Here is a 21,668-nt window from a genome sequence, read left to right as displayed (position 1 = left end):
CATGAGTACATGACTTGATTTATCTTGATCAGCCTAGTAACTTGCTCTACATTTTTCCAAAAGTGCAAAGCAGTTTCAGCTAAAAATACACACATCAAAATGCTCCAAAAGTTGTGGCTGCAGCTCAAAAATGCTGATCAATTTTGAAAATCTAAATCAGCCCCGGCCATGAAACCGAGGGAAGAACCTTTGTGGCGGGGACAGATTTCCAGAAATTCACCACAGTCCTGTTCTTAGCTGGAGTTTGTGCTGATGTTGCCAGACAACTGAGGAATAGATGCAAAAAGCAGGAAGCATTATTGAATTGAGCTCTAGCGCCAATTTGGGAAAAGCAAATTAAAATGTAAAAGAATATTTTTCCACTCCTGGCGTCTCAGCATAAAATGGCAAAATACATGGTTGCTGAAAAAGTTACAGAAATTGCTAATTTTGCCAGAAAGTCAAAGCCAATTACCAATTTTTTTGCATTAAATAGTGCATACATAGATAGTTTAAAAGTTTTTTTAAGCCCAAATGCAAAAGTTTTAATTTACAAATCAAAATGTGTATATACTGAAGTTGGGGAGGAATCCAAACGTATGCAATGTAAGTTGGAGGAGTGCTCTCACAGCGGCTGTGTGGCTTGTCTCAGTGCCTTTTGGTGTTTTCCAGGTGACACTTGAAGAATGGATGATGATGATTTTGGTGGTTTTGAGGTATGCATCATTATTTATGTTAGTTTTAACTTTATTGGGTTGTATTTTGAAAATGTATTGGTTTTCATTGCCATTCATGATCTTTCTTAATCACTTTGAAATTCTGGAATAAAAAATGAAATTAAGGAAAATTTAAAAAGTATAATCTCTCTGAAAGTTACAACTGATTTGTTATTATAGAGGACTTGGTTTTGCCCATAAGAATGATTTAAATCGAGGTAATTAAGTGTTACCAGTGGAGGCACTAAAAAATTGTCAACAGATGATTTTGCTGGGATACATGTCTATTAAGAAATACTTGTGAGATGAGAAATGAGTATTAAAGATCTTGTCACATATTTGCATGTTTACACCTGTAATGAGTTGATTTAGTATAAGAAGTACATAGCCTTTGGTTGGTTTATAAAGCTAATTAGTATGTTTGTGCTGTTAGATAATTCAGGTTTCAGTTGAATACTTGGTAAGTGGAAACTGTTAGCTGAAGAAGCAGTATCTTTTTCTTAATCCTTTTCAGTGTGTGTTCATTTTATTGAAATATTTTATAACCCAGTTATTTTTATGGAGCCAGTATAGTCTTGCAGGAAAATCTCTGGATTAAGAGTCAGGATGCCTGAGCTCAAGTCCTGGAACTACCATCAAGTGAGCTCTGTGATTTTTTTTTTTTAAAGTAAGACTTTTACCTAGTATAGACTTGGCAAAATGAAAATTATAAAAATTAAGAAGTGTAATTAATGGCATTAACATAAGCAAAGTATTAGGTATACATTTAGTATTCTGATTTCCATTAAAAATGTTTTTTTAAAGTTTAGGATCACTTTGTTTTGTTTATCTTGCCTACCTGTCATTGTGGAAACATTCAGAATGTAGACATACCTGTTTTCTGTGTTTGTTCTAAAACTTTTTTGTTTAGCACATTTTGATATTTCTGATATTTTGTTTCAATATTTTAGGTTTTTTAAGGCAATTGAATCTCAGTTGTTTTTGAACTATAACATTTTCATGTTGTAATTTGGCTCAGTTTATTCTTTTGAAGTTATTAGTTATTTGAAAGTTACAATCTAGCATAATTTTCTGTTTAAATCAGGCTTGATGTATTATATATTTGTATGTAAATATGTAAAACAGAGTGATGGTACTTTGAGAGTTCCAGTCACACCTCAGTAATATATTTCAATATAATATATTTTGTCAGTATTGCACAGGAACAGTGGTGACAGACATTGCAGTTTAGTTGAGGTTATTAGGTTTCTTTTCACACCCCGCTGCAGAAGTGTGGAAGGTACTATTCTGGGTTATATAAAATATGCTCTTTCTTTACAGTTTATAGGAAGTAATGACTGTATTTTCTGTCACTTAGTACCTGTGGCACATTGCCCCATTTGACTCCATGGCTGACAACTCAATGCAGAATCCAATGAAATTAAGGATCTAATTTTAAGTTATAATTTTGCCGTGACCTGGTCACTTACAAGACAGAAAAGTCTGTATTTTTAAGCCACAAACTCAGCATTGAGTAATTGTCTCCTAAAATAGGAGAGTTTGTTCATTGAAAATGTCGGTTTTAGGAATTCTCTAAATATCTAATGTTAGTAAGTCTGGCTTGTAGATTATTTAAGAAGATACATTATTTTTATTTTTTTAGATTACTCAGTGATTAAGGATTAAGATATTAATTACAAGGATTTGGTCCCTATGCATGGGAAAATCGTGACTTTTAAGTTAGAGTAGTTTGACATAAAGTTTATAAATGAAAGAGTGATGATGAAGGAAAGATGAAATAAACATTTTTTTTTTTTGTGGTACTGGGGTTCCTGGAAGCCCTTCTACCTCCGGGAAACACTCCCAGACCTATTTTATATTTTTGAAACAGGGTCTCTTACGCCAGCGCGGCTGGCTTCGAACCTGCGCGATCCTCCTGTCTCTGCCTCCCAAGCGCGGGGATTACAAGCGTGCGCCACCACGCCCGGCTCGAAATAAACATTTTGATATGAACTTTATTTGAAAAGGAAGGTTTTTACCCAAATATAATAGGGCATGGATACTGTGGGTGGTAAGGAGTGATGGGGATGGTGGCAACAGAGAGTGAAAAGCAATTGGGTATTTAAAGAGAATTTGAAAGTGTGTGATGTATTTCATAGGATATGCCTGTGGAACTTGGATGATTGATCACTTAAATAAAATTTCCCCTTTTTTGATCATATAATAATCTTGCCTTTGTTTTCTAGGCTGCAGAGACTTTTGATGATGGAAATGGTGAGACCCAAGCGACATCTCCTGCCATCCCCTGGGCTGCTTTTCCTACAGGTATGGTAATACAGTAACTAGGGTTTTTCCCATATAACTTTTTTGCCTTTTCAAAGCTTCTTTCTACTTTTTTATTTGGCCTTCCCTGATCTAAAAACTAGACTGACCCATATTGACTCTTTAATCTAGTGTTTTTAATAACAATTTATGCATTGCATAACAAATTCCATAATGGTGGCTTGAGGTCTGAGTCTAAAATTATATTATGAACATTAAATGAAATTATAGTACAATTTACATTTTCTAACTTATCTTAGTTTTAGGCAGGTGAGCTGCCAAATAACTTTTTAAGTTGTCTTTTTCATTAGTTGAAGATCGCCTCTTTTACATTCTAAAAATAATTTATAATTTTTCAAGTATTTAAATTAAGATGTTTGTTTTAATAATAAAATCATTCAGAAGTACTGAAAACTGAATAAGTCATCACAGGCTGGGGTATAGCTCAGTGGTAGAACATACTATATGGTGTTCACCTTTAATTCTGTTTGTACTATTGTTACATCTTAAATGCTAAGCCTAGTGTCTGACATATACTTGTCCCTCAATAAATACTAGTAGAATGAAGACTCATGGGAAAAAAAAATGAATGGATGAATGAGTAACTGATTAAATGACTAGCTTATCCTGCCAATGGAAACAAAAAAAAAGTAGGGATAATAAATGCTACTTATTTGATGGCTTCAGATATTTGTGTGCTATCAGGTACTTGTTTACTGTAAGGCCAGTACCCCTTTCACTTTGTAAGAATGAAAAAAATGATGGCTTAAGAATACTTTGTAGTTAGATACAGATTCTTTTTTTTTTTTTTTTTTTTTTTTTTTTTGGTGGTACTGGGGTTCCTGGAAGCCCTTCTACCTCCGGGCTACACTCCCAGACCTATTTTTACATTTTTATTTGGAAACAGGGTCTCCTAAGCCAGCTCACGCGGCTGCCTTCGAACCTGCGCGATCCTCCTGTCTCTGCCTCCCAAGCGCGGGGATTACAAGTGTGCCTCACCATGCCCGGCCGATACAGATTCTTTTTAAGTGACTCAACTTTGTCAAAAAAGTATCAGCAGGACCATGTGAAGGATGTGATCAAATTGATTTTTGAGGTTTCAAACCTTTGTTCTGAAAATATGCTCTGACTATAGAGAATTTAGGAGTTGGTTTTGGAGAATATAGGGTGGCAATGAAGTACCTGTGTACCTCGGTACCTAGAACTAAAGAGAAAGGTTAGGTTGGAGTTCTGAGATTGCGAGTTTTCCTGTTGATTAATGACAGCTTAAGTTGCATGTTGGACTGAGGATTTGGTTCACTGTTAGAGCATTTGCCTACCTTGGGTTTGATCTTCAGGACTGCATGATGCTAATAACAATACTATAATAACAATAAAGAAGAGTTAAAAAGTTGTAGGCGATCACTCAGAGAAACAATATGTAGAGAAGGGGCTAAACTGATTAATTTGGATGTCCTTATGGAAATGGAGTCTGTGAGGAGGGTGAAAGTGGGCTGGTGCTGCCTCAAAGGAATCACATCCAGAGCAGTGAGGACATGGTCGCCATTGGGATCCGAGGCTGTGAAGAGCAGCAAGAGTGGAGGCCAAGGGACCCCCAGGTGGCAAAGTGTTTTGAGGACGTGGTTTTAGTAGATTGAAGATGAAACCACATTGAACTGTTTTATGTTTTATAAAAGCAGGAAAGAGCCTTATGTAGTGGCACATGCTTGTAATCCCAGCATTTGGGAGGCTGAGATGGGAGCAGCCAGCCGCAGCTACTTAGTGAGGCCCTCTATTATTATTATAAAAAATAATAAAAACAGTAGGGCTGGGGGTGTAGCTCAGAGGTAGAATGCCCCTGGGTTCCATCTCCAGTGCCACAAAAATAAAAGAAAGGATAAAAGCAGGACAGAATCTTATCCTGGAATAATTTGTGGCAGTGTGTTAAAGAATGATATATTGTGGGTAAATTATCTAATTTTTGTTCTCCAGGAGGGAACTTTATATTTCACATCTGCATGTCTCTATCTTTGTATAGGTCAAGTCCTTGAAGCCTAAAGAAATTGGAATTAAGGATATCTCTTTTTACTTATCCCCCCCACACACAGTCTCTCCCTCACTCTTAAAATATCTGAACAAAGAATTTTTAAAAGATTTTCTCATTGATAAATAAACCTAGCAAAGAGCCAAAGTTAAGGAACATGGTTCATATCCACTCAGCCAAAGCAGCATTCTTTGTTCTTTACGTAGTTTGTCTTCCTTTGACTCCTGGAGAAGTGAGCTTCTGATTCAGGTAGCTGGAAGTTGTTTAGATGAGAATGATGTGAATAAGCTAATTGCTTAGCTGGGGAGAATAATTGCCTTTATTCAAGCATTTTCCAAGATATAATACCAAACCAGAAATAAAATAAGGTATCACTGTTCCTGAAGAAGCATTTGTCCCTATGCTTTTGCCAGGCTTCTGTGGTATCTTCCCTCCTCTCTGCCTGCTTACCCGAATCTTATTTTAATTTCAAGAGAATCTGTGGAACATTCCATATTTGCTCTTTATCATGTTAATTTCTTCCTTCTAAGTACTGTTATTTTATTTCTAGTAATATTTGTTTAGTGCTTACCTTATGCTAATTTTTTAAAATTGTGGCAAAACACATGTAACAATTCATGTCTCAATCATTAAATGTCTAGTTCAGCATTGTATCTTGTAAAACCAAAACTCTACAAATTAAACAGCTCCCTATAGCTCCTCCACTCTGGTTGTCACTGGCAACCACCACTCTACTTTCTGTCTTTCTGTCCTTTTCTTTTCTTTTCCTTTTCTGTTTGGTACTGGGGATTGAACTCAGGGCCTCACACATCATAGGAAAATGCTTTGCCATTGAGCTATATACTTAGCCCTTTTTAAAAATTTTTATTTTGAGACAGGGACTTGATAAGTTGCGCAGGCTGGCCTGGGACATAGAATCCTTCTGCCTCAGTCTCCCTAGTAGCTGTGGTTATACTTCATAGTGAGATTCAAAGTTATACAGGCGTACTCACACAATGCTGTCTGTTTCCCTCTGCCCCCCTCACCACACCTCCCACACCTGCTTGTAAGAGTGGGAATGATGCTTTCATAGACAGACCAGCTTATTTGAGTTGTTTCCTCCATCAAGTCTCCTTTTTCCTCCCTCCTCCATCCTTTTCCACTGTTCGACTCGTCTTTCTCCTCACTTATCTGAAATCCTTTTTGTTTCCTATCTTCTCTCTGGCTTTCACTTATGAGAGGAAACATACAACTCTTGACTTCCGAGCCTGGCTGATCTCACTAGCATCTTCTCTAGTTCCCTCCATTTTCCTGCAAATGGCATACACATTTGTTGTTCTATATGACTGAGTAAAATTTCATTTTGTGTATATACTACGTTTTCTTTATTCATCGGGTGATGGAACCTAGTTTGGTTCTGTGATATAACTGTTGTGAATTATATTGACTTAAACATGGATATGCATCTATCTTCTGAATCGTAAGTGCAGAACAGAACATTGTGTCTTGTTAAAAATCAGTGCTCAAAAGGAATTATTTTCTTTTCTTCAGTACTGGAGATGGTTCCCAGGGGCATTCTACCTCTGAGATACACCCCAGCTCATTTTTACTTTTGTGGAATTTTATTGGTATATACATCACAGTGAGATTAAAAATAAAACATTCATACAGGCACACCACATTTCTTAGTAAAGTTTCTTCCTAAACACATAACCTACCCCTACTTTTCTTCTAATACATATGAGTAAGGTTGTTAGAGGTACCTTCTCATGTGGACATAATTTTATTTTTTATTTTGAAATAGTCTTACCCATGCATAGTGGTACATTATGTAATCCTAGACAGTGTAGCATCACAGTTTTGTAGCCAGCCTCAGCTACTTAGACCCTCTGCAATTTAAAATTAAAGTTTTTTTGGGGGGAGGGTTCAGTCCTCCAGTACCACACATACATACACACACAAACACAAATAAAAAAAAGTAAAGAAAAAGAAGTAGGGTCTTGCTAATACTGTTCACTGGCCTTAAACCTTTGCTCCTCCTGTCTCTGCTTCCAAAGTACTGGGATTACAGATATGGACCATTGTGTCTGGCTCAATAATTACTTTTTAATTATTAGTAGAACAAATTTGTTTTCAGATATTTCTTCTTGATTATTTTTAATTCCTCAATTATTTTTAATTACTTTTGATGATTTTAATTCTGATTAATTAGTCTTTCAATGATAAGTTAGAAGAAGGCTAACCTAAACTTTCCTTCACAGATATATTAATCTCAAAATATTTAATGATATTTAAAGATGGCTAGGAAATTGTTTCCTCCCGGGCTTATTATTTTTTTTTTGCCATTTTCAATTTATGTACATTACATGGAAATAATGATTAATAAAATAGTTATAGATTACCCAAATGAAAGCACAGCTATTTTGCTGGTCTTTTTAAATTTCTGGTTCTACTGTATACCAATAGGTAGCAATAGATGTTAGACCAATTTTTAGTTCAATATGTTACAGGTCTAGAAGCAACAGTAGTAATAGCCAGTTCTCTTACCACCTTTATTTTCTTATTAGTGTTTTTGAATATTTTTCAAAGGAAAATAATTTCAGATTTTACATGGCATGTAATTTAATTTTTTTTAAGTTGGCTGCTCATAGAACTGTACTTTTTTGCCATTTACATCATGTATCACCATTTTTATTTGAACATTTCATCTGTATTATATAATTCCATGCACTTGCTGTTTTGTTATTCTGAAAAATGATCTTTATGTAGCTTTTTATAGATTTATAATATACCTTTTAAAAATCAAGAAGTTAACATGTTTTTAATAAATTATACAGGAACCAAGTATCTTTACTGTTTTATGAAGATTCACACAATGCTTTGGACTAGAGTTTAATAAACTATTATTTACAATAATCTACTCCCACAGATGATATATATGTATATAATCATACACGTATTTTTATTTTACATGACAAGCTCAAATTTATGTGCACTGTTATATATATGCAGTTTTTAAGTAGTAATAAGTACTTTTTAGAAGCAGATACATTTTTTACTATAGAATCAATTGCTTTTTGAAATTGTTCTAAAACAATTGTCTTTCATAATGGTCATAAAACTGGTAATGAATGTTTTCTGTTTTAGAAAACTAAAAGCAGAGACTTCAGAAATTAATGGCTACTTTCTCATGCATAAGTAAATATCTACATGTAAATACAAGTGTGTGTGTCTATGTAGACATCAGAATAGGTGTCATGCCTATATCTGTCTTCTGACTTCCTCCTTTGCCCACTTGTGCTTCCAATGCAAGTTCTCCACCAGTACACTCTGGAAGGCAGGATCATATCTTTCTGTAACTCTGCAAGTTCTAAGAGTTGTTAGGCTAGTGTGGAATTAGTACATGTTTTTTGTTATGTTTTCTGATTGCAGCAGACCCAAAGTTTCAGAATTCATGGAATTTATTTAAGTTAATTCTTTGTTTTGTTGTTCATCATTTATTCACTCATTTATCATGTATTTGGAAGTGTATCGGAGAGTGCTATATGTTGTGGACTTTATTCCATTTTCAGTGATAAGATATGAAAGTGATCACCTCGGGGGACAAGATGCTTCGTGAAATGTATTTTTAATATTAGCCAACACTTGCATCGGTAACTTCAGCTTCAAATCTTTGATAGCAGTTGCGTGAACAGAGTATTAGGCCAGAAAGTATTGTTATGCTGCCATTTTCTACAGTGTGGGTGGTGCTGTATTAAAGGCAAATGGCTGTTCACTTTTTACTTTTAACTGTATAAATATAAATTGTCTAGAAGGCGAGGTGGGAGGCAAAACCTTGAATACTGTCCTTTTCAATAATGTTTCTAAGTTTCTTGTAGAACTACACAGACCACATTAGAATGCATTGACCATCAAAGGGAAAAACAAGTGGTCCAGATAGATACTTTAATCCAAATTAGCTCCTTCAAAACAGCTTATAAAGAGGGCAAACTAAACTGTCTGTCACAAGCCGATCCTTTAGAAGGAATAATGGGAATTGGACCAGCAGATGTTGAACCAAATAACTTAGATGTGGTTCACTTTGCATCTGGAGCTATTTGCATACAAAGCCAACAGGAAAGTTCAAACATTTTTCTTAAGACATTGGCAGAGAGAAACCTGGAAGACAGATGCCTTTTTGATTTCATGGTTCAGTTTTTCCATTCTCCATTCTCCTGGCCAGGAAAACCTAGGACAACAAATCGGTCATTTTATTAATATCCCATTACTCCCCTTGCTAACCCTGTTTTTCCAGTAGAATCTGTACTACACATCTATGAGAGCTCAGAACCTGAGTCTACAAATTTTTGTTTGAAGAAAAATTGTTGTGATATTTTTCTTCAAATTAATCTGTGCTTTGCACCTAGTAATAATAAACATTAACCAAAGTCATGGGTCTGATCTATATTTGAGGTAAAATTTGAAGGTGACCCGTTAGATATTCACATACCTGCTTTATAATAGGCAGTATGGAGGTTTTAAAACTTTCCCTTCGTTCCACTTTGTTTCATATTAGATATTTTGTGAGAACATAAATTAGATTGGCATTTTACTATAATAACTTCATAGCACCTGCACACAGAAATTTTGAAGGGCAGTTTGCCATATCACTTCCTTTTGTTACTTCCTGTATTTTTTCTTACCTCCCAGGTTATTAATTCATCTTTTAAAACTTGTGGAGTCATTTTTTAAAAATGATCCTAAGATGATATCTTCCATAAAGTTCTCTGTTATTACAATGCATGTAAATATCAGTCTTTATTTGGGTTTTCAGAAATGCATACAAGTTCTTCATTAATGCATATGGTAGGGAATAGTCAGTGATCTGTATTAGGATGTGGAAGAATGGGTTTACAATGTGGTTGAGTCCAGCACTGCTGACTGTGGACTGGGAAGTGCTGGTCTTACCTTTACTTAACTGTATAGCATCTCTGAAATCCAGTTAGTTAATATATAAGTTGAAAGACTAGATGATTCTTCCAGATTATAAGTTCTTCCAGATTTTAAGTTTTGGGTTTATTATTTTACTTTTCTGGTTACTTGATTGTAATATACTTGACTTCTACTAGGCAAATCATGATGCCTGGTTTTAACTGCGTGGTCCAACTGACTTAGAACTAATATAACAAATAACATTTGTTTGAAAGCCATAGCTATACACTTAGAACACAAATATTAAATGTGAAAAATTATAAGACTTAAGAAAAATTTGGTCCTCTTCTATTTATTTAAATAACCAGTTACTATATATACTAATTTTTCTTGTAGTGTTTAGTCATATCATCCTTATCTATTTTGACCATGAATTTTTTTTTTTTTTTTTGTGGTACTGGGGATGGAACCCAGGGCCTTCTACCTCCAGGCTACACTCTCAGACTTATTTTATATTTTATTTGGAAACAGGGTCTCTCAAGCCAGCTGAGGCTGGCTTTGAACCTGCATGATCCTTCTGTCTCTACCTCCCAAGCGCAGGGATTACAAGCATGCACCACTAAGCCCAGCTAATTTGCCTTTTAAAAAGACTGTGGCTTGGTGGCACAGGTTTATAATCCCAGCATTTGGGAGTCTGAGACAGGAGGATCTTGGTTTGAGGTCAGCCTCAGCTACTTAGTGAGGCCCATCGCAACTCAGTGAGACCCTATTTCAAAGTAGAGAATAAAAAATTGGGCAGGGAGCTGGGCGTGGTGGCACATGCTTGTAATCCCCGCGCTTGGGAGGTGGAGACAGGAGGATCGCTCAGGTTTGAAGCCAGCCACGCTGGCTTAAGAGACCCTGTTTCCAAATAAAAACATAAAAATAGGTCTGGGAGAGTAGCCCGGAGGTAGAAGGGCTTCCAGGAACCCCAGTACCACCAAAAAAAAAAAAAGAAAAAAGAAAAAAGAAAAAGACTGTGATAAAGGCGGGCGTGGTGGCTCATGCTTGTAATCCCCGCACTTGGGGGGCAGAGACAGGAGAATCACATTCACGCAGGTTCGAAGCCAGCCTCGCTGGCTTAAGGCTTAAGAGACCCTGTTTCCAAATAAAAATATAAAAATAGGTCTGGGAGTGAAGCCTGGAGGTAGAAGGGTTTCCAGGAACCCCAGTACCCCCCCCCACACAAAAGACTGTGATATTATAGTCTAAAATATTCTAAAAAGCATATTTATAGACAAAGCTTGAAAGTAGTGTTATAGGATTTTCTCATATTGCTAAAAATGAAAGTTTAGTAGTGAATTTTTTTAATGTAAAGAGAATACTAAGTCTTTATCATTATAATTCTAAATTAGCAACAAAACAAAACAAAAAACCCTTAGGCTATATTTGGCTCAGTATCAGTAGGAATTGTTGCCTAGCAATTTTATACCAATGTATGCCTATTTAGCTATCCTTTCGAATTACATTTCTTTGGCCTTATAAAATATACCTATTTTGTTACTGTGTTTAACACAGTAATACATATATGTGTTTATGATACTGTGTTTAACACAGCAATACATATATGTGGTACAAGGACATGAAAGAAAAGAAAATAATATAAAGCATATACAATATAATTTTCTGTTTTATCCTAGTTCTCCTGTCCTACTCTCCTGATACACGTAGCTTTGTAGTGTTTTTTTTTTTTTTTTTTTGTAATCATTTAGAGAACTTCCAGATATGTAGCTAGGTGTCTTGGTGCTTGCCTATAATCCTAAGTACTTGTGAGGCCAAGACAGGTGGATAAAGGTTTGAGGCCAGCCTCAGCAACTTAATGAGACCCTATTTTAAATCAGGGGAGCTGGTAGTACAACTTAGAGGTAGAAGATTGAACCCAAAGGGTTCAATCTTTAGTACAAAAAAAAAAAAGAGATACCTTTCAAGTATGTAAAAATGTTCAGTGTCCTCTTCTTTTTCTACAAATGATAGTGTACTATCTGTGCATTTAAATATCCTTTGCTTTTTTGCATAATAACTTGGAGAACTTTCTGTAGAAGTACTTATAAATCTCTCAAATTTATTTTAGTGATTGCATAATATTCTCTGTTGCTATACTATTATTCTTCTAAACAATTATTTTTCTTCCAATTTCTTGCTGCTAGAAATAGCCCTACAGTCATAAATGCATACATCGCCCTGTTAGCCCCTACCCAATCCCTACCTGATTCCCTCCCAATTCCTCTTTCTCATGCTTGACTTAGTGGTCGACTTTGATATGCTTTTTTAAGTACATCATGTGCTTTAGAGAGTTTTCTTCTTGCCCCCTCCCATCCCCTCCCCTCAGTTAGGTTGCCTTATTTGCTCCTCTGTAGGATCTTCTTCTTCATCTAGAGTTTTTCCTATGACCCATTTCTCCTTAGCTTTCACATATTAGGGAAAGCATCTGATTTCTTATTTTTTGTGATTGACTAATCTCGCTTAGCATAATATCCTTCAGTTCCATCCATTTCTCTGAAAATAATGTAATTGTGTGTTTTTTTTTTGTCTGAGTAAAATTCCATTGTGTACATATCCAACAGTTTTGTAATCCATTCATCTGTTGATGGACATCTTGGCTGGCTCCATAGTTTGGCTATGGTGAATTGTGCAGCTATGAACATAGATACACATGCATTAGTTTGGTAGTTTGGTTTCCTTTCTTTCGGTAGATACCCAAAAGTGGTATTACTGGATCAAATGGTAAATTTGTTCTGGGTGATGTGTGCATGTATGTCTATACAAGTTTTTTTTTATTCCATTATGATATATGAATATATATAAATATATGTAATGCACCAATAAAAATTAAAAAAGATAAATCCCCTTCTTGTTGAATGATCAGACATATTTTCTTATAGTCCATTACATTATAAAGCATTGGTGTTTTCTAAATGTGATGTGCCATAGCTGTGACACAATCCTATTTTGTGCTTAACATCCTCATTGCTTACTCCCCCATGGGACTTAAAAGGGGAGCAAGAAGGAAGAAAATAAGAAATTCCTACTCTTTATTGTGCCATACGTAATAAAGTACTTTTTTTTTTTAAGAAATAGCCCTATAGTGAATACTGTTATATGTATTTTTAGCAAATTATTTTAATTAGGGCAATAATGTATACTGTTTTGTGGATGGATGGAAAGATCATTTAAAATTAACATAGAACATAGCATAGAACAAAACATGTTTACTAACTCTGAATAGCATTATATTTCATGTTTAAGTTCACACATGAGAGAACATTGGTCATGTTTAAAGTGTCATTTTATAAGTCTTAAGATGATCATGGCAAATTAATAATAGAATGATAGTTTGTAGTGCTCTTTAGTTAGGGCATTGTGTGTGTGTGTGTGTGTGTGTGTGTGTGTGTGTGTGTGTGTTTAATGTGTAAAATGATGTTCATAGTAACATTGTTTGTAATGATCCAAAATTAAAAACAATTTGCAATCTTACCAAAAATAAAAAGTTTAATATTTTGGGTTGTAATAGAACTCTGTGTACCTGGAAAATCAACAAATTATAGCCACATATAACAATGTCGAATAATCTTATGAACATATATACTGTATTTACAGTATCTGTAAGAAATTAGTAAGAGGTTTCTGCTGATAGACTCTTTTGTAAATCAGATCCTGGTTCTAGAAATTGTGAAAGCTAAAGTGTGTGTCTCTCCTTGGTGTTCTGGAATTCCTCACTAGGAGGAGTGCTTCATTATTTTGGTTTCTTCCAAGTAAGACCTATGTCAGGAACTATTTTCTTTTTAATTGAAAATAAATGGTATACATTTAAACTGTACTTGGTGCTCTCTCCCCCCACCTCTGTTTTCCCTTCCCCCTCCCAACAATGAATGTTCAGGGTAACCAGTCATACTTTTACACATATTTGGATGTAGCCCCTCATTAATCAAGTTCATCTTTCTTCCTCTCCCATCCTTCCATTCAAACTTTGTTGATATTTCTCTTCCATTATCTGGAGTCCCTCTGGTATCCCCAATGCTCCCTAGTTTGGGCATATTAGAGGAAACATATGTCCCTTCTCTTTCTGTGCTTGGCTGATCTCACTTAACAATGCTCTCCAGGACTTTCCATCTTCTTGCAAATGACATGATTTTGTTCTTCTTTATAGTTGAGTAGAATTCCATTGTGTGTATTTCCCATAATTTCGCAATCCATTCATCTGTTGATGGGGACCTGGGTTGGTTCCATATTTTGGCTATTACGAATTGTACTGCTATGAATATACGTATATGTTGCTGTAGTTCTCTGATTTCAACCCTTTTGGAAAAATACCCAGGAATGGTAGAGCTGGATCATATGGTGGATCCATTCCCAGTTTTCTAAGGAATCTCCACACTGATCTCCATAGTGGCTGAACTAGTTTACACTCCCAACAGTGTAAAAGAGTTCTTCTTTCCCCACATCCTCACCAGCATTTGTTGTTATTTGATTCTTTATGCTTGCCACTCTGATTGTGTGTTCACTAATACTGTTCACTTAGGGTGGCATGAGAAATGGAGGGGAGATTAGGTTGTAGATATAAGGACGGAATGTACAGTACTAAAGGAAACTAAGGAATATGTCAAGTCTGACCTAAATCTCCAGTGTGGTGGAGTTCAGAGACCAAAGCCAGACCTGGAGCAGACAGAACAGTCTCTCATAGTCCCCCTGGTCCCCTCTTTTTTTCTTGAAATTCTTGAGTTGGATTTTCAAAAGCTTGGCTGAAGATGGAAACCAAGATTTCCGCAAGTAGCCAGAGAGAGGACTGAGGGGCCTGTAGGAGCGTGAGACTTGCAGGGCAGCGGGGCCAAGGCTGTGATTGATAGGACCTGCTCTCTTGTGACTTCATGCCTCTGCACTGCTGCTCCCAGTGAGTATCATTGTTGCTAGTGTGGTGTTAAGTTAGTGCACACTCTGTGCTTACTCAGTTGAGTTTTCACACACTTCTTAGCTGTGTTCCAAGCCTTAGCATTTTACCTCACACAGTATCTTCAGGCTCTTGTTGTCCTTCTCCTGTGTGTTTCTGGTGCTTCCTCTTTGGGGATGCCATGCTTTCTTGAGGTTCTGGAATCCTCTCATCTTTTTCTGTTCCTTTTCTCTCCTTGTGATTATCTATTCCACACCCCTCCATCAAAAAGCTCTATAACCTTTAAGTTCTATTAAACATGGGGCTCTTCTTGCTTCTCTTCACCTCCCTGGTCATTACCCAAGTCAAAGCTGAGATTGTGTTTCCTCCACATGTTTCCAGGATCTTTGTCCTACATCCACTCTGACACTTCTGTATCTCTAAGTGGTACCCAGAGGGATAGGACACAGTATCACTACATGTGGGATGTTTGTGGGATGTTTGTGGCATTTGATTTTAAGGTTTAGAAACATTTGGGATTTAAAAAATTTTTTAGACTGCAGAATAGTATATGAAAAATAATATTTAACTATAATTTTAGAAATTGTAATTTTGAGCTATTTTAATGATATTCTATTTTTTGTAATTTTTGCATTAAGTACTAAAGGGTTGTAGCTATTATTATTATTATTTTGGTTGAACCATACAAATTGAAGAAGACCAACAGTTCATGAAGCCAAATACATCAATTATGGAAAGTTTTACTACTTTTGAAAATTCTCAGTGATAGTATTTACCAAAATTGGTTTTGTTTTAGTTTATCTTTCCTTCTGGGACTCTAATTTATCTCTGAACTCTATCCCAGCCATATTTTATTTTTTATTTTGAAACAGGGTCTCACCTAAGTTGCTGAGGGCCTTGTAGAATTGTTGAGGATAGCCTAAAACCTATGATCCTCCTGTCTCAGCCTCCCAAGTACTAGGATTACAGGCATGTGCTACCATGGCCAGCTTGTGTCCCTAATTTCAATTTTGTTTTTCTTTTTTTGTGGTACTGGGGGTTGAACCCAGGGGGCATTCTACCTTTGAGCTATACCCTCAGCTCTAGTTTTTATTCTTTATTTTGAATCAGTGTCTCACTAAGTTGCAGAAGACCTCAATAAGTAGCTGAGTCTGGCCTTTATCCTGTGATCCTTGTGTCTCAGCTTACTAACTATTAGGATTTTAAGTGTGTACCACCATGCTGGGCTTTCAATTTTCTTTCCTCCATGCCTCCCTCTCCTTCCTTTCTTTTTTCACTCTATTTTAAGATCATGTTGCTAGATGCACTCATAATTAGAACATCTTTTATCTTCCCTTCTATTTTTCCTTTCTCTCTCCGTCTTCCTCTTTTCCTCCTTTCCTCTGCCCTTTACTGTCCCAGTGCACTGTTAGATGTAGGACATTTTCATTGTCACCTTTAGAGATGAACATGTTCTTTTTGGTGTACTTTTATCTTGAGAATATAGTTACTTGTGGTCCTAGATTTTTTTCCCCTCATTTGAAATGTGTTTAGTAGCATAGGCTCAATCTGTAGCCAAAATGTCTAAGTTTTCTAAACTTTATTTTGTGTAAGTATATGTGAGTAATATTTCTCCAGACTTTCCAGGTTTTCAGTGACCTTGAAAACACAGGTGTTGGGGCCTTGCACAGAGATTCTGATAAAAGGTGGTTCAGGAGCATGGAATCCATATGTAGAGCAAGTACATATGGTAAGGCTGATCTAGGAAGTTAAAGACTGACAGTAAAGCATATTTGCTTTTTCAGTATTCATTCTTTTTTCTTGTATATAGTAGAATCATACTAGATAAATGTTTTTAGATTGAAACAGTTATGCACATAACCCGTTGATTATACATAATGTGTTTGGTTCTTAAGTAATATTTAATAATAAAATCTTTTGTTTTCTTGCTGATGAGGTAGGAAACTAGAGGAGGTCTTGAACTTGTCTTTGGTTTTCAGATGTCCTGAAAATCAAGCTGATGTTTAAGAGGTTTGGTAATGATGTTCAGGCAAAAGGTTTTTCATCTCTTTGTTGATTCCTTTACTTTGCTTTTGCCTGAATATTTTGTATTATTTTGATAAATCTTTAGATAAATTAATTTTTATATCATTTTGTATTTCTAATTGCTTTCTATGGATGTTTTAGACAGATCCCTAGTCATCTATATTTTTGGAAGCAGCAATTTTGAGATTAAAACAAATTAATAAACAAGTACCCCTCTAATCCATGTAGTCTGCTAATTGATGCCTGGTTAATGTTGTCGAAAGTAAAAAAAAAAAAAAAAAATAGGAAAGATGAAGAAGCATCTGTGTCTCTTTCATGCTAGATTTTGATAATTACATTTTTTCTACTTCTAATCCATTTTTGTACTTTAATACTTTTTAAAATATTGTATCTTCATTGGGATATTTTATCTACTTGATTAAAAATGATGTTGCCAACCAGGTGTGATGGTGCACTCTTATAAGCCTAGCACTTGTGTAGCTAAGACAGGAGGACTGCAGGTTCGAGGGCAGCCTCAGCAACTCAGCAAGACCCTATTAAAAAAAAATGTTGGAGGGGCCTCTGGCCCTGACACTGGGCGGGTGGGCAGGCGCTAGCGGGGCACCCTTCGGCGACCCCCTTTCCACCCAGAAGGACCCTGTGGTCCGGGCCTCTTGCTCCGACCCTGGGAGGGTGGGCAGGCGTTCGCGGGGCACCCCTAGCTGACCCCTCCCCACCTGGAAGGACCCTGTGTCCGGGTCTCTGGCCACGACCCTGGGCGGGTGGGCAGGCGCTGGTGGGGCACCCCAGGCGACCCCCTTTCAACCTGGAAGGACCCTGTAAAAAAGGAAAAGAAAAAGAAAAAAGGAAAATATCGGAGAAGGGTCAAGGAGGCCGTGGTGGATGCCAGCATACTGGAGATGCAGAAAAAACTTATCCAAATGAACTGGAATTATTGGAAAAATTCCCCACTAAGGAGGACTGCTTCTTCTCTACATTGTTAAGAATCTTGGACATCACCTGTAAGGAGAGAGACTTTAGCGGAGACCAAGGAGAAAGGCGGTGCTGAAAGCAGTCTCTATGTTGGCAGTGGAGACTTGTATTCAGGAGAAGCAGAAATCGGAGTCTACCAACCTTATTTATTTATTTATTTTTTTGGAGAAATTACACCAAAGGTCGAATGCTACCGTTGCGCATGCTTAGGAAGACTGGACAACATTCAGAGTGGAAAAAGAGCTTAAGAAAGATTTGAAATGGTGAGGCAGTGGCAATGGCAGTGGCCAGTACTCAGGGGAGGCAGAGATCTGATGCATTACACCTGGAACCTTTGAAGTAATGACCCCAGAGGCAGAATGCTACCACCACGCACCCTCGAGAACGTGGGACAAATGGTTGGGCAAAGAGGGTGCTCAGATTAGAGCCTGCCGAAGGGTGAGGCCGGCGACGGACACAGTAAAGCTGGGATTGGAGCCTGTCGTGAGGCAAGGCCGGTGCTGGAACCTCAGAGGCCGGGATCAGAGCCAGCTCAGGGGTTAGGCTGGTGCCGGGGCCAGCGGCCGGCATTGGAGCCTTCCGTGAAGCAAGGCCATTATTGAGGCCTCCGAGGCTAGGATTGGAGCCTGCCATGAGGCAAGGCCGGTGCTGGGGCCTCCGAGGCTGGGATTGGAGCCTGCCGAGGGGTCAGGTCGGTGCCAGGGCCAGCGTGGCTGGGATTGGAGCCTGCCGTGAGGCAAGGCCGGTGCTGGGGCCTCTGAGGCCGGGATCAGAGCCTGCCGAGGGGTCAGGCCGGTGACAGGGCCAGTGTGGCCAGGATCGGAGCCTGCCGTGAGGCAAGGCCGGTGCTGGAGCCTCCCAGGCCGGGATCAGAGCCTGCTGAGGGGTTAGGCTGGTGCCGGAGCCAGCAGCCGGCATCGGAGCCTTTTGTGAGGCAAGGCCGCTATTGAGGCCTCTGAGGCCGGGATTGGAGCCTGCTGAGGGGTTAGGCGGGTGCTGGAGCTAGCGAGGCCGGCTTCGGAGCCTGCCGTGAGACAAGGCCCGTGCTGGGGCCTCCGAGGCCAGGATCGGAGCCTGCCGAGGGGTCAGGCCGGTGCCAGGGCCAGCGAGGCTGGGATCGGAGCCTGCCGTGAGGCAAGGCCTGTGCCGGGGTCTCGGAGGCCAGGATAGGAGCCTGCCGAGGGGTTAGGCCAGTGCCGAGGCCAGTGGCCGGCATTGGAGCCTTACGTGAAGCAAGGCTGCTACAGAGGCCTCCAAGGCCTGGATCGGAGCCTGCTGAGGGGTTAGGCCGATGCTGGGGCCATTGGCTAGCATCAGATCCTGCTGTGAGGAAGACTGGTGCTGGGGCCTCCAAGGCCGGGATCAGAGCCAACTGAGGGTTTAGGTCAGTGTCTGGGCCAGCGAGACCAGAATCGGGTCCTTCCATGAGGCAAGGCCGCTGCTTGAGCCAGCGAGGTCTGGATGAGTCCACTGGGTAGCCAGGCCACAACTGGGGCCATCAAGAGTGGGATCGGTATTTGAAACGTGGCATGCACAGAGAAATATCCCAGAAAATTAAAACCACATGCTTCCCCTAATCAGCAATAACTAGGAGGAAAGGGGCAACAGGAAGAAGTCGAGCTATAGAAAGGGCCCTATAGTGAAGCAATTAAGGTGACCAATCAGAGGGTATGGATTAGGGTAGGATGGAGCCTCTTTAAAAAGCAGGAGGTACATAAACATATGTATCAAAGTTAATCACCAAACAAGCATGGGATCGAGGGGGGGGGATGGGATGGGGCTGGATGAGGGCTAACTGGATGATGTGTGCTTGTATATCCTCTCAAGTCTTGTACTCCAATGTGATGTATGATTACAGTGCACCAATAAAAATAAATTAAAAAAATAAAAAATAAAAGAAAAAAAATGTTGGAAATATAGTTTGGAGGCAGACTGTCCCTGAGTATGTATATATGTGTGGGTGTATATGTGCGTGCGTTTGAGTGTACATGCATATATACATGTTTTATTTTTTTGAGGTATTTGGGATGGAACCCAGGCACATTTCACCTCTGAGCTATACCCCCAGGCCTATTTTTTTTTTAAGGACAGTGATTTTTCTATATTTGAATTAAAAAAATTGTAATCAATTTACAAAAGTATTGTTTTGCCTATTTCAAAAATAAGTCAAAACTTTTTTTGTAGGATAACAAAAAATCTAATATAATAGTCAAATCCATAGTATAAACTTTTGTGTTTATCTGTTAAAAAATTATATGTGTATTTTAAAGGTCTTTAGCTATTATGCGTATAATACAGTGACTATGTATACAGTTTAGAGAAGTTTAAGCTTTTACAAGTTTTAGAATTTTAATTTTATAAGTATGTTTTGCTTACTTGTTAAGATTTATAGAAAATAAAAATTCAGAGATATACTAATGGCTAACTGAAGCTATTTCAGAAGCCCATAATTTATAGTGATATATTTATGGGTAATAGTAACATTTCTATGTAAGGCCATATAAAATGGACATTAAAATTTATGTGGGGGACTTATGGGAAGATGGCGACCGAGAAAAGCCCCAACAACCAAACTCTATTACCACAAAATCAGCACCTTTCATAGCCAGAAAACACCATCACCAGAGAAAGAAAAAAATCACCAGCCACAGAGAGGAGGGGTTCTCAGAATGGAGCTCAGAGCCACAGAGGAAATATGCCGGCCTCACGGCCGAGGACACGGCAGCAGAGCCTTACTGTCGGCGGCAGCGGCGAGTTCCCCAGATGGCTCCAGAGGAATGCACTCAACAGCCCACCAGGCTCCAGAGAGGAGCGGCAGACAGCTAGTCGAGGTAAGCCGCTGCTGAACAGCCAGGCTGGATTCGGCAGATTTTTCGAAGCAGGGAGCATCTAAAGCTCTCAGTGGCTGGGCTCAGCGCACGCTGCAGGGACTCAGAACAGAGCTCAAAACCAGAGAAGAAATACGCCAGCCTCACGGCCAAGGGCGTGGCAGCGATGCCATATTGCCACCAGCAGCAGCCGCAGCGAATTCACCGAGTTCACTACAGCTCCATCTGCATACTCAACAACAGTGAGTCAAACTGCGGGCCCCAGAGGAGAAATCCCAGTACTGACTCCCAGGGACTTAACCCAGTGGGGGAGTGGTGGTGGCAGAGATATCACACCATAGGAGAACGCTCAACCTGGCACCCCCCCCATAGTCTAAAGCAGCCTCTATCGACTCCCTGGGTCTGAGATTCTGAGATACAACCCAGTAAAGGAGTAGTGGGGTCTGAGATACCACAGACTCGAGATCCAGAGCACCTTAAGTGAAGTTGTAGTGACCCAAGGGAAGAACCCAGAGAAGGCACAAACTTCCCAAATCATGGGAAAGAGGAATAACAGTGGAGCAATGAATGCCCACAACCCCACAACATCAGAACCCGATAAAACAAAAATTCAGAGATTTCTAGAAGATCAAATCAGGAAAATAACTGTAGAAATAATAGAGGTGTTTCCAAAAGAATTCAGAGAGAGCCAAAAAGAGATAAAGGATGCAATTAATGAAGTAAAGGCCTCAATTCAAAGTACAAACAACCGATTAGACCACATGGAGAATAGAATCTCGCTCCTAGAAGATGATCAATCCAAAAATGAACGAATAGTTTCTAATCTAGAAAAAAATATCCGACAACAGGAATCTGACCTTGAAGAAATATGGGCCCATTTTAAGAGAGCTAACCTAAGAATAATTGGAATAGAGGACGGAAAAGAAGGTGAAACCAAAGGGATCAACAATCTCTTCAAGGAAGTAATAGAAAATTTTCCAAACATAGAGCAAGAGGTCAATACACAGGTC

The 21,668-nt window shown here is 38.6% G+C and overlaps 1 protein-coding gene across 6 annotated transcripts in view; it reads left to right on the top strand.

The window, feature by feature from the left end:
* Positions 1–665: 665 nt before the first annotated feature.
* Positions 666–21,668, top strand: part of CCDC91 (coiled-coil domain containing 91) — a gene marked incomplete at both ends in the record, with an annotated part of 275,982 nt that continues 254,979 nt past the window's right edge. For all 6 annotated transcript variants that reach the window (XM_080705459.1, XM_080705458.1, XM_080705457.1 and 3 more), the window contains 2 exons: positions 666–695; positions 2,921–2,999. In XM_080705459.1, the coding sequence (XP_080561585.1) occupies positions 666–695; positions 2,921–2,999 (109 nt within the window). The remainder of the gene's footprint in view (positions 696–2,920; positions 3,000–21,668) is intronic.

The sequence above is a fragment of the Muscardinus avellanarius genome (assembly GCF_963383645.1).
Source record: "Muscardinus avellanarius genome assembly, chromosome: 11".
Lineage (NCBI taxonomy): Eukaryota > Metazoa > Chordata > Mammalia > Rodentia > Gliridae > Muscardinus > Muscardinus avellanarius.
This window is presented reverse-complemented; position numbering and strand designations above follow the sequence as displayed.